The sequence below is a fragment of the Scatophagus argus genome, chromosome 18, assembly GCF_020382885.2.
Source record: "Scatophagus argus isolate fScaArg1 chromosome 18, fScaArg1.pri, whole genome shotgun sequence".
NCBI classification, from domain to species: domain Eukaryota; kingdom Metazoa; phylum Chordata; class Actinopteri; family Scatophagidae; genus Scatophagus; species Scatophagus argus.
This window is the reverse complement of record NC_058510.1, coordinates 18,170,493-18,183,035: the sequence shown is the minus strand read 5'-3', so window position 1 is coordinate 18,183,035 and position 12,543 is coordinate 18,170,493. Positions and strand designations below refer to the sequence as shown.

The 12,543-nt window shown below is 42.0% G+C and overlaps 1 protein-coding gene across 2 annotated transcripts in view; it reads left to right on the top strand.

Annotated features, from left to right (window-relative positions):
* The first annotated feature begins 974 nt into the window (after positions 1 to 974).
* tgfbr1b (transforming growth factor, beta receptor 1 b) overlaps positions 975 to 12,543 on the top strand; it is a 71,375-nt gene continuing 59,806 nt past the window's right edge. For both annotated transcript variants that reach the window (XM_046372136.1, XM_046372135.1), the window contains exon 1: positions 975 to 1,118. In XM_046372136.1, coding sequence (XP_046228092.1) covers positions 1,055 to 1,118 — 64 coding nt within the window. In that variant the 5' untranslated portion in view covers positions 975 to 1,054. The remainder of the gene's footprint in view (positions 1,119 to 12,543) is intronic.

Genomic DNA, 12,543 nt, shown 5'->3' with positions numbered 1-12,543 from the left:
GTTGGACATCACATAATGGGCCATCATCAATCTCTGTCACACACTCTGGAGACCAAGGAGAGTGAGTGTGTGTGTGAGTGTGTGCATTAGAAAGAGGGGGGGGGGGCAGGTCAAGTGCATGCGTGTGTGTGTGGGTGGGTGGGTCTACTTAAGACAAGACAAAGGAAGGGTGACCGGTCTTAGAACAATGTGCGAAGGATATGTTAGTGTGTGTGCGCTTAAGGGGCAGTGATTGTGTGAGGCTTTGGTCTGTATGTGTGAGCGAGTATTTGTGTATGTGTGTGTGTTTATTTGTCAGTGACTGACATATGAACAACTCACACAGGTCTAGCCACAGCATGTCATTGAGGATATCCTATCTGGGAAGAGTGTCAGTAAGAGTGTTATCTCTGTTTGCTAATGTTATTTTTATTATATGTTCCCTCAGTCAGAGCCACTGTGACATGTTCTTTCTTTCTGACAATATCACGAGTGTCACCTTCCTATCTGCCTTTCTCTGGCACATAAGACTTTTCCCCTCACAAAGTTGTGCTTTTCTGTTGAGGATTCTACTCACGTATTAACTTGAGGAGATATTTGAAGAGGAATCATGCATATTCCATACATTTAGCCTTTGTCTATATTAGATTTTTCGTGGGGCTCAGGCAAAATTCGACAAAACTCTGATTAAAATAGGCAGTAGTACGAAAATTATATGCATTGATAGGTTGTTTGGAGAGTTGAGAGTTATTAGGTTTGCTTATAGTGGAGTTATTACTTGTTAGTTATCAAATCATAGGCACAGACCTATCTTTTTTATAAAAGTGTAAAAGGGTGTAACCTGATAAATTTATAATTTGTCATTATAGTGAATAGCAACAGTGTTTGTTTACAGCAGTGGTAGCGTTGCTCCAGTGGGGCGGGGTGTGGCAGGCGTCTCCGCCAATCAGCATCGACCTTCTCCCCAGCAAACGATAAAGGGGCGGGAATCGGTGCTCCATTAGCCAATCAGCATCTACCTTCATCAGCGCTGGGAGAAGTTCACAGTGGGTAGCCAGTCTGGTCCGTAGCCACGATGGATGCAATACCATGCCTTCTGTTCGTCCTTCTGTTCTGGACAAGGATACAAGAAAATACCGGTAAGTGCTTTTAAATGGACAACGTGGAGTTGTGTTTTGTGTTTTTCGAAAGTTACACTCTCGTGTTCGGCCACTTTCGTTTGAAAAGCTCTTTGTTCAAGAAGCCTGAAGAAGCAGAGTGTGTCTAACTAAGATGGCGCAGGGTCGGTGGCCAGCCTTCTGCTGCCTGTCTGAGGAATGTTTATTGTCTGGGAAAAAAGGAGCAAGGAGCTAAAAGTCACAGTGAGCCTTAAAGGGCTGGCGGTTGTAGCTCAGGATCAAAGCTGGCCTCACTTCGGCCAGGTTTTGGTCCCAGCTTTTGGATTCTTTGTCAACAAAGAGCACTGGAGTCTGCCGGAGGAACAGTCCTCAGTTTCGCAAATACAAAGTTGGCAGCATCACTGAGTGGATGTTTGCTCTTTGTCAAGCATTGGTTGTTCATTTACCTTGTGCTCAGATTATGTTCCCTCGCAGGTTTTTTTTTCTTTTTTCTTTTTTTTATTGGAGGGGGTTGGGGGGGGCACATAGCTTAAGTTGAATTGCGTAAGTTCGTGTTGCCTCAGGGCTGAGTGGTTCTGTCTTTTTCAGGGCACCGTTATCTCTCGGTGCAACACCGTTTCACCTCATCTTTGTAGCTCAGTTACTACTTCTCATCTCATCCTACGATAATGACATTGTTGCTCAGAAATGTCTTTGTCGTAGTGTGTGCATGGGAAGGAGGGAGAACGTAAAGCAGACAACAACTTGATGACTTTTTTTCTCGAGCTAATGTTTGTTGTCGTGTCCTGTAAATTTATCTTCTATCCTGTATACCGTCTTGTCGAGTTTATTAATCAGCTGCTGATGTTAGCTGATGGTTTAACTTGCTATTTAACAACAGCGTCTGTACTTCTCCCCGACACGTTAGCCTGCTAGCTTTTGATCGCTGCCGATAGCGGTGTTTAAACTATAACAACAGAGTTTCGGTTTATTTGCGTTTTCGTTTTCGCTGTACCTCAAAGGCGGTTTAGTGTCTAGGAACTTGCAGTCATTCACGTGATTCGAGTGCTGACATCGGTCTTATTTTTTCAGACATACGACATGGAGTTAGACACCTCAGTTAAACGGCTTGTTGTCAAGAGAAGAAAAGCAATTTCCTGAGTACTTCATTCTCCCGAAGCTATACAACGCACCCGGGTTCGCCAAACTCCATTCAAATGTACCAGTTTAACGCTGCCTTGAATTTTCTTAGTCTTTGACCATTTGTTGAAGTGTTCCGGTTCATTTGGCTCTCAGACAACATTTCAATCAAACTCGACTTAAAATACAGCTTTGCAGTGATACTTTTAGTTCCTTGCGTATAATTGCAGTGGAGAAACACCGCAGTTGAATTGCTCAAAGAAGACCTACTCAGCTTTTTTTTTCCATTCATACCGAGTAGACCATAGCCTCCAAATCGCGGAGGAATGTTGAGTCATGTTTAATTAGGTGTTTACTGTTACCGATAAGCAGTATTGAATTACCCCACAAGATCTGTGATACTGATGCTACTCATTGGAGAACGGCACTGATAGACCAGCCACAACCGCTGGTGCCATTCATGAGAGCTCTCCTTGTGCTGAGGTTTTCATTTTAATTTAGCAACGGAACTGTTGTTTTTCATTCTTCTTTGTTTCAGTGGTCAGCATATTGCAAAAGGAGAAGGCCTTTCTCATAGATTCAAACAGCCGATAGTGTTTGTTCCCCTATTGATTCACAGACTCACGCGTTTCCTTTGTGTAACATTCCTTTGTGTGGAGAGAGAGAGAGAGAGGGAGCCTCATCGTGAGTGGAATAACATGCTTTTCAAACAGCATACATAAAGATCTCATCAGAACATAGTCATGCCAATAGCACGATCGTGTCCTCATATACCCCTTCGCTGCCTCAGATGCAGGCAGGTTATTAAATTGATATGTTGGCTCGGGGACACACAATGAGGGTGGGAATTCCTCTTTCTTTGTCCAGCAATAGGATTGTCATGGCGTGGGTCCACGGCCTGAGCCGTATCATTTACATCAGAAAAGAATCCAATATTTTAGATGCAGATAATCTGGCCCGCCGATTAGACAAAAGAATTTGTGCGCCGGCGCACGCTTCGGCTGCTGTGTGAGTAACGTGAATATCTGACTGTGCATTAGATTTTATATGGAGTCACAGAGGGATAGAGAGCTCCTTTGGTGACACCTTTACATGTCACGTTGCTGCTCAGTGTTCACGACCACACCCCTGCAGCTCACATACACTTGCTTTAGCGGCATTCACATGCAGCACTATACACACTCACAAAGCATCCGCACACATCCGAGTGCTGGTAGTGTGCTAAATTAGGTGGTGTCACTATTACTCTCCTCATTCTACCAGCCTCAAGTCATCCTGTCGCCTACTATGCTCCGTCCCCGCGCTCTGTCACTTGGTTCTCCCTCTCACCCCCTCAGCCCTTGTTCTTCTACCCCCCACCCCTTAAGCATAGTAAATAAATGGGCCGCATTTAGCTGGAGTGACTGGTATAAAGGATGACTGTTCTGTGAGACCTCTCATAGGACTTTTCCAGTGGCGCTCCTGGCCTGTCCGAGTTGAGTTACAAATTTAAACAGGCTGTGCAGCCATGCCTAAGATGAACCATTCCTCGAGTCTGGCCGTAACACGTCCTGCCCTCCGCCGAGAAGGTTGCAGGTGGGGTCTCACTAACCACGGCCGTGACGAACCCCCCCTGCTTCTCAAACAAGTGAGTGTTGTGAGACTCAACTTAGGTGCAGACTAGAGAAAAAAATGTTTTTTAAAAAATTCTCTTTGTTCAGCTGTCAGTCCTCCTGCCGCTTCTAACAGAATCGATGTGGTTTGAAGTTGAGTTTCTCTGCTGCGTTCCTGTTTGTACTTTCAGATATCAGCTATATTTTACTGTTTTCTTATAGCAACTTTTGTCTGTATGAGTCGTGTTAAGTAGTGCTGATGAAAGCCTTTTCAGTTTCGAAATAACGGGACTTTTTTTTTAAAATGAAGATTTTGCAGGAAATTGAGCTTTGTTTGTGGGTATTCTTTGGTAATACTGCAGGGAGGAACTGTAGCCTACAAGCAGAAACGGGCAGTGAGGTAGTAGCCTAAGAGCTGCAGACAACAGACTCTTGCTGCACCTCTGCAAACAGTTCACCTCCTGCAGGTAAATTACTTCTTTTGCCCGCTGTGTGTGATGGAAAAACAATCACAGCAAAAACTAATGGGAGACATTTTTGTCAAAAACAGAATTTATTTATCCACCTTTTAACCGCTACTTCTTTGACTACAAGCCACAGCCATGGATCAGCTCCCTGATTTTAAATATTATCGACTAAAGCATGTCATCAGTTAAAGACACACCTTCAAGTAAGTAGCCCTGTTGTGAAGGACATGCAAATCCCTGCCGCACTGGGCTGACGTGCCGAGTCAAGCTGAGTAAAGCCATGCAAGCACATGTGTATGGAATACGGCTGTCAGCAGTCGAGAGACACTCTCAATCAGAAAATGTGGAGAATCCGTTTAGGATGTTACCTCTGCTTTTCTTGTGCCCAGGTGCTGGGCATGAAAATCCTGAAATAAATAATTTAGAAACTATTTTGAATGTTTACATGTGCACCTATATCCCACACATGGGCTGGAAGGGCAAAACAAGATTTAAAAGCATCACCTTGGGGTCTGTGAAATTCTCATTTTATAGACAATGATTAATCTAAACATAACTGGCAAATTAGTTGGTGATAGACTGATGATCAATGTGCTGAAAGAAAGGTTAAACCTAAATTTGATAATAAATTGACCACAGTTGGTTTTCTATAACCAGTGATCAGATGCATTTGGTTTGTGGCTCCTTGATCTCATCTGCATTCAGCAAACATCGTTCTTCATTGCCTGCTGAGGTTTCTCAGTCCATAATATATAAACAAGTGCCCGCGGTGTTGAAGGTGATTAAAGGAATGTCACACTCAAAAAAAATTGGTAATTTTAGCTGTCGCACTGGTGTTTTGAAGCACTCTTAATTTTATCATTTCCACTACCACTTGAAGCAGGTTAAAATCTATAATTAAGTTGATGTCATAAAATTCTCCGAAGGCCCCAGGGATGTTACCATCTGCTGAAATTTCGTAGAGTATTTTTCAAATTGATCATACGTATTAAGTACTACAAGCGTTGTATAACCCATTTGTAGTTGAGACCAGGGAGTTCACTCCTTTAGAACACAAATCAAAAAAGAATATTTTTCAGCATGGGATATTCATCAAGGCCACTGTGGGCGCTCTACTTCCTCTTTTCTGTCAGGTTCAACAGATATGTTGTGCTTTTTTTTTTTTTTTTTAATGTTCTTACTGAACTGTAGACATTCCACTAAGACTGCAGAGAGTTGATGTTTTGCGCTTACTTTCATCTGCACTATGTTCTTACGCCCCTCTCCAGCTGCTGGGGGCCATATTTTTGTCTCCGTTGTTTGTTTCTACAAAATGCTTGTGCCGTGTTGTTTTTCTGGGTGCTGTGTGCCGCTGCTGTCAGTACTAGAAGTAGAAGAATGCCAGGCATGCGGGTGACCCTGGACGCCCGTTGTCCTGGCCCAAGGAACCACAACTAATTTGAGCGGTTGTAGCCATGCCAGTGACCATCGGATTCAAAGGCACCAACGCGTTAATGAATGTCCCCCCCACTCTGCTCTCCTTCATGGGCAGGCCAGGGAATCACAAGCTCCACTGCTGATTCTGTGTTTTTGAGAGGCAAAAGTTATACATGTACATGACAGAGGGGAATGTGAATTAGAATGACTTACATTTATTTCTGTAAAATGATTTCTGCCAGTGAGCTTTTGTTATTTTGACTTAAAAATGTTGGATATACCTCCGGACTAGAAGTCTGAAGAGACCTGTCTCTTTTTGAAAGCTGAAGTGAACAGTATTTTCTTGTAGTTCTTGTGTGCATGAGGTAACCAATTCTTCCCATTCTCCATTACTCCTCTGAAAATACAAGCCAATACAGCAGCTACAACAGCTTTTTCAGACTTGGCTTTGTGTCAGAAAAAATGCCTGCGTCTCAAACACGAAGCCTCCGCCCAAACCTCCCTTAGCAATTCAGAGCACATCATATTGCCCTGCTGTTTGCTTCTACCAAAGAAATGTAGCGACTGTCACTGAATGTCTTGATGTAGTTACATATGACATGTTTTTTCAGTGATTTCATTCTAATGAGGAAATCACTTTGAAGGCAGGAAGGAAGTCAGTATTCAGCGTCTGTAAAGGTTATGATGTAGCAAATTTCTGTTACTGTCTGGCACCTATTGCACTAGGTGACTTGGGAATTTTTTTTTGACTGACCCATGGGATAACTGACCACGGTAACTAATAGGAATAGACTGATTTATTAAATTATTTATGATTATTGGATCTTATATTAAGCATTTTTTCCATTAGTGGTCCTAACACTGATAAAATAAATTGATTTGAAAATGCAGAGCTTTGGCTCTGATGCAGACATCCCTCTGTCTGTAGTCACACTCTGTGGTCTCATTCAGCATCCTTAACAACACTACTGGTTATGATGATTGATTATACGTAGAATAGCATAGAAACCTTTATTGTCATTATACTTACAGTACACTGACAGCATCATGCATAATAGCCTATCAACACAGCCAATCAGATGAATGCAGTGCAGTAAAAAGTACAATATTTGCCTCCAGAATGTTGTGGAGTGCAAGTGTAAAGGCAGGTACCTCCAAAATCGTAATGAAGTACTTGTAGTAAAGTACTTGAGTAAATTGTCCATAAGTCACTATTCTGAATTTTAACTTTTAAAAAAAGGTTTTTACTGAAAATGTATCGGTTCGATATATATGATTACTAATAATCAACACCTGCTATTGGGAAGAAAAAACTGTCAGTCCCTATTCTCTAAGAGTTGTTAACAGTTGTTACTAGTGCAGTATTTGAAGAGTTCAGACGGGGAGATACTCGTTGTTATAGCCATTCAAAGGAGTGACTTTGTATCTGAAGATAAAATCTAAATTAGCTGCCTGCCACAGGCAAACAGCATGTTTTTTTTGTTATTTATCAGACACATGCCTGCAGCGTACAGTGTGATCTCCCAGCAGAGCATGTATTCTCACTACGCCATCAGTCCACATGCTCAGACTAAAAAAACAACAAAAAACAAATATGAAAATCCCCAAACTCTTGAGGCTACAGTGTAATGTCTCTCTAACAGACTTACAATATGCCAGTTTCAAAAATAATGTCGATGTTACAGTTTTAAAGCGATATCTGACCACCTCAGTGTAAATGTGGGTTTTATCAGGTTAACATATGAAAACGTGTTCTCTGGTTTCTTCCGGTGACTTGGCTCACTTTGAATCGACCTTGTCACAGACATGTTGTCACTTTGCATCAAGAAACTTGAATAGGTTTGTTCTTCTGCAATTGCAGAGTCATGTCTAGTCCAATACAAGGATGGATGGGATACATGGTACACATTTTAAATTGAGTAAGAGCAAATAAGTCAGATTATGTAGCACAACATAAATAACAGCTTTGTCTTGGTCAGTTCAACAGGGTCAAATCCTGTTTTTCCATGCTCTGTCTTGGCTACCACATTGATAATGTTAGTCTCTTTCAAAGAAATATTTCTTCTCTGCTTTGTTTTGTTGTGTATTTGTACCGATGGCAATTTTCTTGGTCGATACGAACTACTGTTTTTTTGTTTGTTTGTTTTTTTTAAATGGGACCTGCCGGTTTCAATTTTCTTTCTAAAAACTATAATTGACAGCATATACAAACAAAAATCAACTTTTGTTCGATGCACAATTTTGCTTCTCTGATAAAAGAAGTTATTAAACTTTACAATTTCCTCTCAAAATAAAGCAGAGCTACAAATAACAATTAACTTAAAATGAGCTGCATACGCTGCTTTATCTGATACATTTTAGAAGAAGAAGAACAATCACTTTATTGACAGTATATATATTTTTACATACACACACTGAATTTGTCTTCTGCATTTAACCCATCCTTAGTTGAACACACACATGCAACACCCAGGAAATTACATGCAGTGAAACACACACAGGAGCAGTGGGCAGCATCAAGCGCCCGGGGAGCAAATTGGGGGTTAAGTGCCTTGCTCAAGGGCACTTCATCATTATCATCATCAGCCGGCTAATGGAGTGGGGGAGCATTTTTCACATTAATCACTTCACCACACCCAAATTTTTCCTGCCTGTCTGGTGGGGGAATTGAACAACGACCTTCCGATCACGTGCCACTCCTCCAACCTCGAGGCCGCAGCTGCCCCCTAAACCCCCCCCCCCCCAAAAAACAAATGAGCCACACGCAGGAGTCGAACCCAGGGCCACTGCAACACGGCGTGCACGCCCTACCAAGTGAGCTATAGGTGCAGTACTTTAGCCTACTCAACAAAAACAGGTGCAGCAGATTTATATAACAAAAGAAATGTTATTTATGTCATTTTACAGTAAGCTTATAAATTCACCAGGTCTGAGGTCATTTATCACATTTCTGAAGCTGCTTGTTAATCTTTTCTCTGCTTAGTTTCTGGACCTTGGTCGGGAAGCAGTGGAGATTTAGCCAAAGCTAACTTGTGCTTTGGGGCTAACCTGTTAACTTTACAAGCAGTGGTGAAACAGTACACAGGAGCTGTGCTTGGTCTTGAGAAGTCATAGCATTTATTTACCGACCGACTGTAAGCTGCACCGGACATTTACAGTTAACTCAAACTTATGGCTAACTCTGCATACACTTGTGCTTCGCTGCACACGCTCGCTCTCACTTGATCACTCACTCCTTACGCGTTCACATACATATTGCTCTATCTCTTAAAGCAGCCACGCTAGTCTGGTAACACTCTATTCTCAACTATGGAGAACTGCTGATCAAACAGGCCCATCAGTTCCATAATTTTCCTTGTAATTGCTTTGGTCTTTTCACTGCTCATACCAAGGGAAGATAGGAGACGCTGCCGGCTTGTGACTGGCACTAAGCTCTGGCTAGCTTTACCTTTAGCCACCTTTCCATTGTTAGCTTCTTCATGCTGGGCATGCTCCGCTGGACGATGGTGTTTTAAGCGTCTGATTAGGTTTGCTGTTCCGAACATTTTTGTAGTAGTCCCCCACAGTTTACTTTGGCCTTGCATGTATAATGAATTGCGAGCTTTGTGTGTTCTTCACTCACAGTGAAGAATTAGTTAGTGTGCGGCTGTGAGTAATTGCCTGTGCCGCATGCATAAAATGGGCCGTGTTGGAATGGGAGACTAACTGGCCAGTTTCCGGTCTGGGCCGAGCATGCTGAAAATCATCCGATTCTGGTCCTTGGCTGATTGACTGGTGCATCTCTAGTTTTTTGTTGTGAGGTTCTGGGACGTGCATTATGCTACAACTTAGCATGATGAAGCAAGTAACGCGCTGTTGAAAGATACACAACAAGAAAAATGTTTAGTGTAAGTGTATTAGTGTAATGTTTGCACATGACTAAAACATGAAATATTAAAGCATTTGTTCCTGCATGTTATCCAAACAGCATCAGATGTGTTTTTTATGAATTTCAGTTTGATATACCGATAAACTGCTCTTCCAGTTCTAATTTAACAGCTATGGCTGAAGGCAGTTGTCCTTCTTTATATCCATTATTGTGCATAATTGTGTTATTTCATACTGCATTTGCTTCATGCTTTGGCATTTCTGTGTCACAGTACTAGGGGTTATTTGGATGCAGAGCCTGTAGTGTAGCAGTGCAGCCTGTAATAACCGTGTTGTAGACGTAGGAAGGGGGCCAGGCACTGGATCAGCCAACCAGACAGTCAGCTGGTAGTCTGAGCTGTGAGTCAGCTGCTTCAAACCCCCCCCCCCTACCCCACCTCACCCCACCCCCTCCATTAACTTCCACCCCCGCCTCTTTTACTATCCCTGCTCCACTCAGGTAGGTTTGTCTTTTTGCACAGCCGTTTTCATATCTGAGCTGCTTGTCATGGAGTTTCGCTTTCACACGTGCAGCACACAACAGGAGACTGTCCATGTCAGACATCTTTTTGCCTACTAGAAACACTCCATTTGGTTTAGGCAAAAGGTGGCACCTGGATAGAGGGTGAAGGAGGACGACTCTAATGATGTCTGTTTTTCCATTGATATGAATACTACATGTATTTGGATAAGGGATAGACTGATGTGATTCAACGCAGATACAGTACCAGTTAGTAGGCGTTGGATAACTGATATTTGGAACATGTGCAGTAAAAATAAATTTTTGTTTTGTTGTTTGTATTTTGGCTGACAATCGAACAAGAAAAATACAAATTCTGAATGTCACATCTGATAACTGGTTTATCCCTAGTATCCTCAATATTAACAAAGAGTGCAAAGCAGTATACAGGCAATCAGAAAAGAGTATAAAGTTTGGTGAAAGTGAATACACTTTGTACAGCATCATCTGTGTCATCAAAATGCCCACTTGCTTGTTGTGAATTCTGCAGATGGACAATGACCTATTATGTTCACATATGATTTTGGACACCACACAGACAGTCCATTTAATGTCCAGGCTAACTGATATGGACATTTGCTTTCTCACATGCATGTTGTCTGGAATGATTTTAGAGTGGCAGTGCATGCGTGAAAGATGGTGGATATATTCATTATTTTAATTAACCCAGATTCTCACAGTATTTTTGGCAGAATTTGAATATAATTTTATCAATCAGCAATGTCAGAATAACTTTTGCTTCAGAAACTAAACAACACAAAGGAGGGAAGATGAATCATTTAGAGTTCCTGTTTTGTCTCTTGCTCTATCTCAGTAAACATAGCTTGAGAAGAGGAGCCACACTTTGTTTGTGAGTGTAACCCACCAACTGTAACACCAGATGACTGTTTGAGAAACAAACTGAAGACAGGAAAAGGAAGCTGCCACACAAGAATAAACAAAAACGAACCTTTCTTACGGTGTATAATAATAATTCATTAGTCACTGCATTTCACATGAATTCTGTTGTTGTAGCTGCATTCAGTTCCATGTAGTATATATTGACGTGACATATTTTCCGATGTGTCTGCCTTGGAGAGTGTTTTCAGAAATGTCACTGATCTTCCTTTAGATACATGCACCAAACACAGAAATAAACCAAACCATCCTCTTCATAACAATGAGTTGGACTATTCTTTCTGCTGGAGTGGATTAGATTCACATTGAAGCAGAGACTCATAGAAACAACGGAGACAGTCTTGTCCTGTCTAGCTGGCAGACTTCTAATATGAGAAATGCCTGTTTATTAATGTTATCTGTGTTAGGAAACATTGAAGAAGACATTTGGAAGACAACAATGGTGATTACTTTGTTGGACTCGTTGATCAAGGCTTCTACCTTATACTCTGTCTATATTAAATGTGTGTGTGTGTGTGTGTGTGTGTGTGTGTGTCTCAGTTAGAGCAGCTGTCAGGGTGCAGGCTGTCTAACCTTTAGATCAGCCTGCTGCATATTTATCACCAGCAGCTCAGACAGATGTACTGCCTTTTCCTCCCCTCCCATTCTCAGTCTGTACGTAATACCTTCCTCTTTGTTTAGTCGGAACAAAAAGCTGCCTCAGCTTTATTTCATCTTTTGTGATAAAACAGGCTGGTTCCATGGCACACACATTGTTTTCATAAGGGTTAGTTGCAGTTGATGCAGCTGTCTGCTAATACTGAGTACGTCCAAATGTTCTACAAATGCAACATGGTAAAAACAGCTATGACCAAATTTGTCACAATGTACCACACATCTGGTATGTTGAAACGTTTCTCCATTTCAGCATGGGACTTTTGTGTCATCAATTACTTTATATTGTTTAGAGAATTAATTTGAGAATTGGTATTATTTAGAGAATCTTTATGTGCACACACAAATGCAGGCAGATTTCTTAAAACTCTCAGCTTAATGCAGACTCTACTGAAACTTTGGTAAATTGTTTTACTTCCTATCATGCTTTTTGGGCTACCTCTGCAATTTTCCTGTCTCAGACTGGCAATTGGTCCCCAGTTTGTTCAGCGTCTGTAATGTGACCGCAGTTTGGTTTACTCCACATAGCTGAGCTGTGGCTGCAGCTTCAACCTGCAAGGACAAACAATTCAGCAGGGCAGATCGCAACCTTTCTGGTATGCTCTGTGTTAATACGAGAGGGAGGTTCATCGGGGTCTTGGACAGTGGGCCCCTTTGCCCAACACACACGCACACACACCGCACATCTGGTATGGACAAAGGGCTGGTCATAATGGAGCTGGATGGGGGTAGGGTGGATGGGGCGGGTGAGGCCATGACCTATGGAAATGACTCTGGGAGCTGAAAGATCCCCCTGAATAGAGGGGAATCAACTCTCACACATAAAGATCTGAGAAACAGAGTGGGGGCAGGGGGCATTAAACATGATAAGAAAT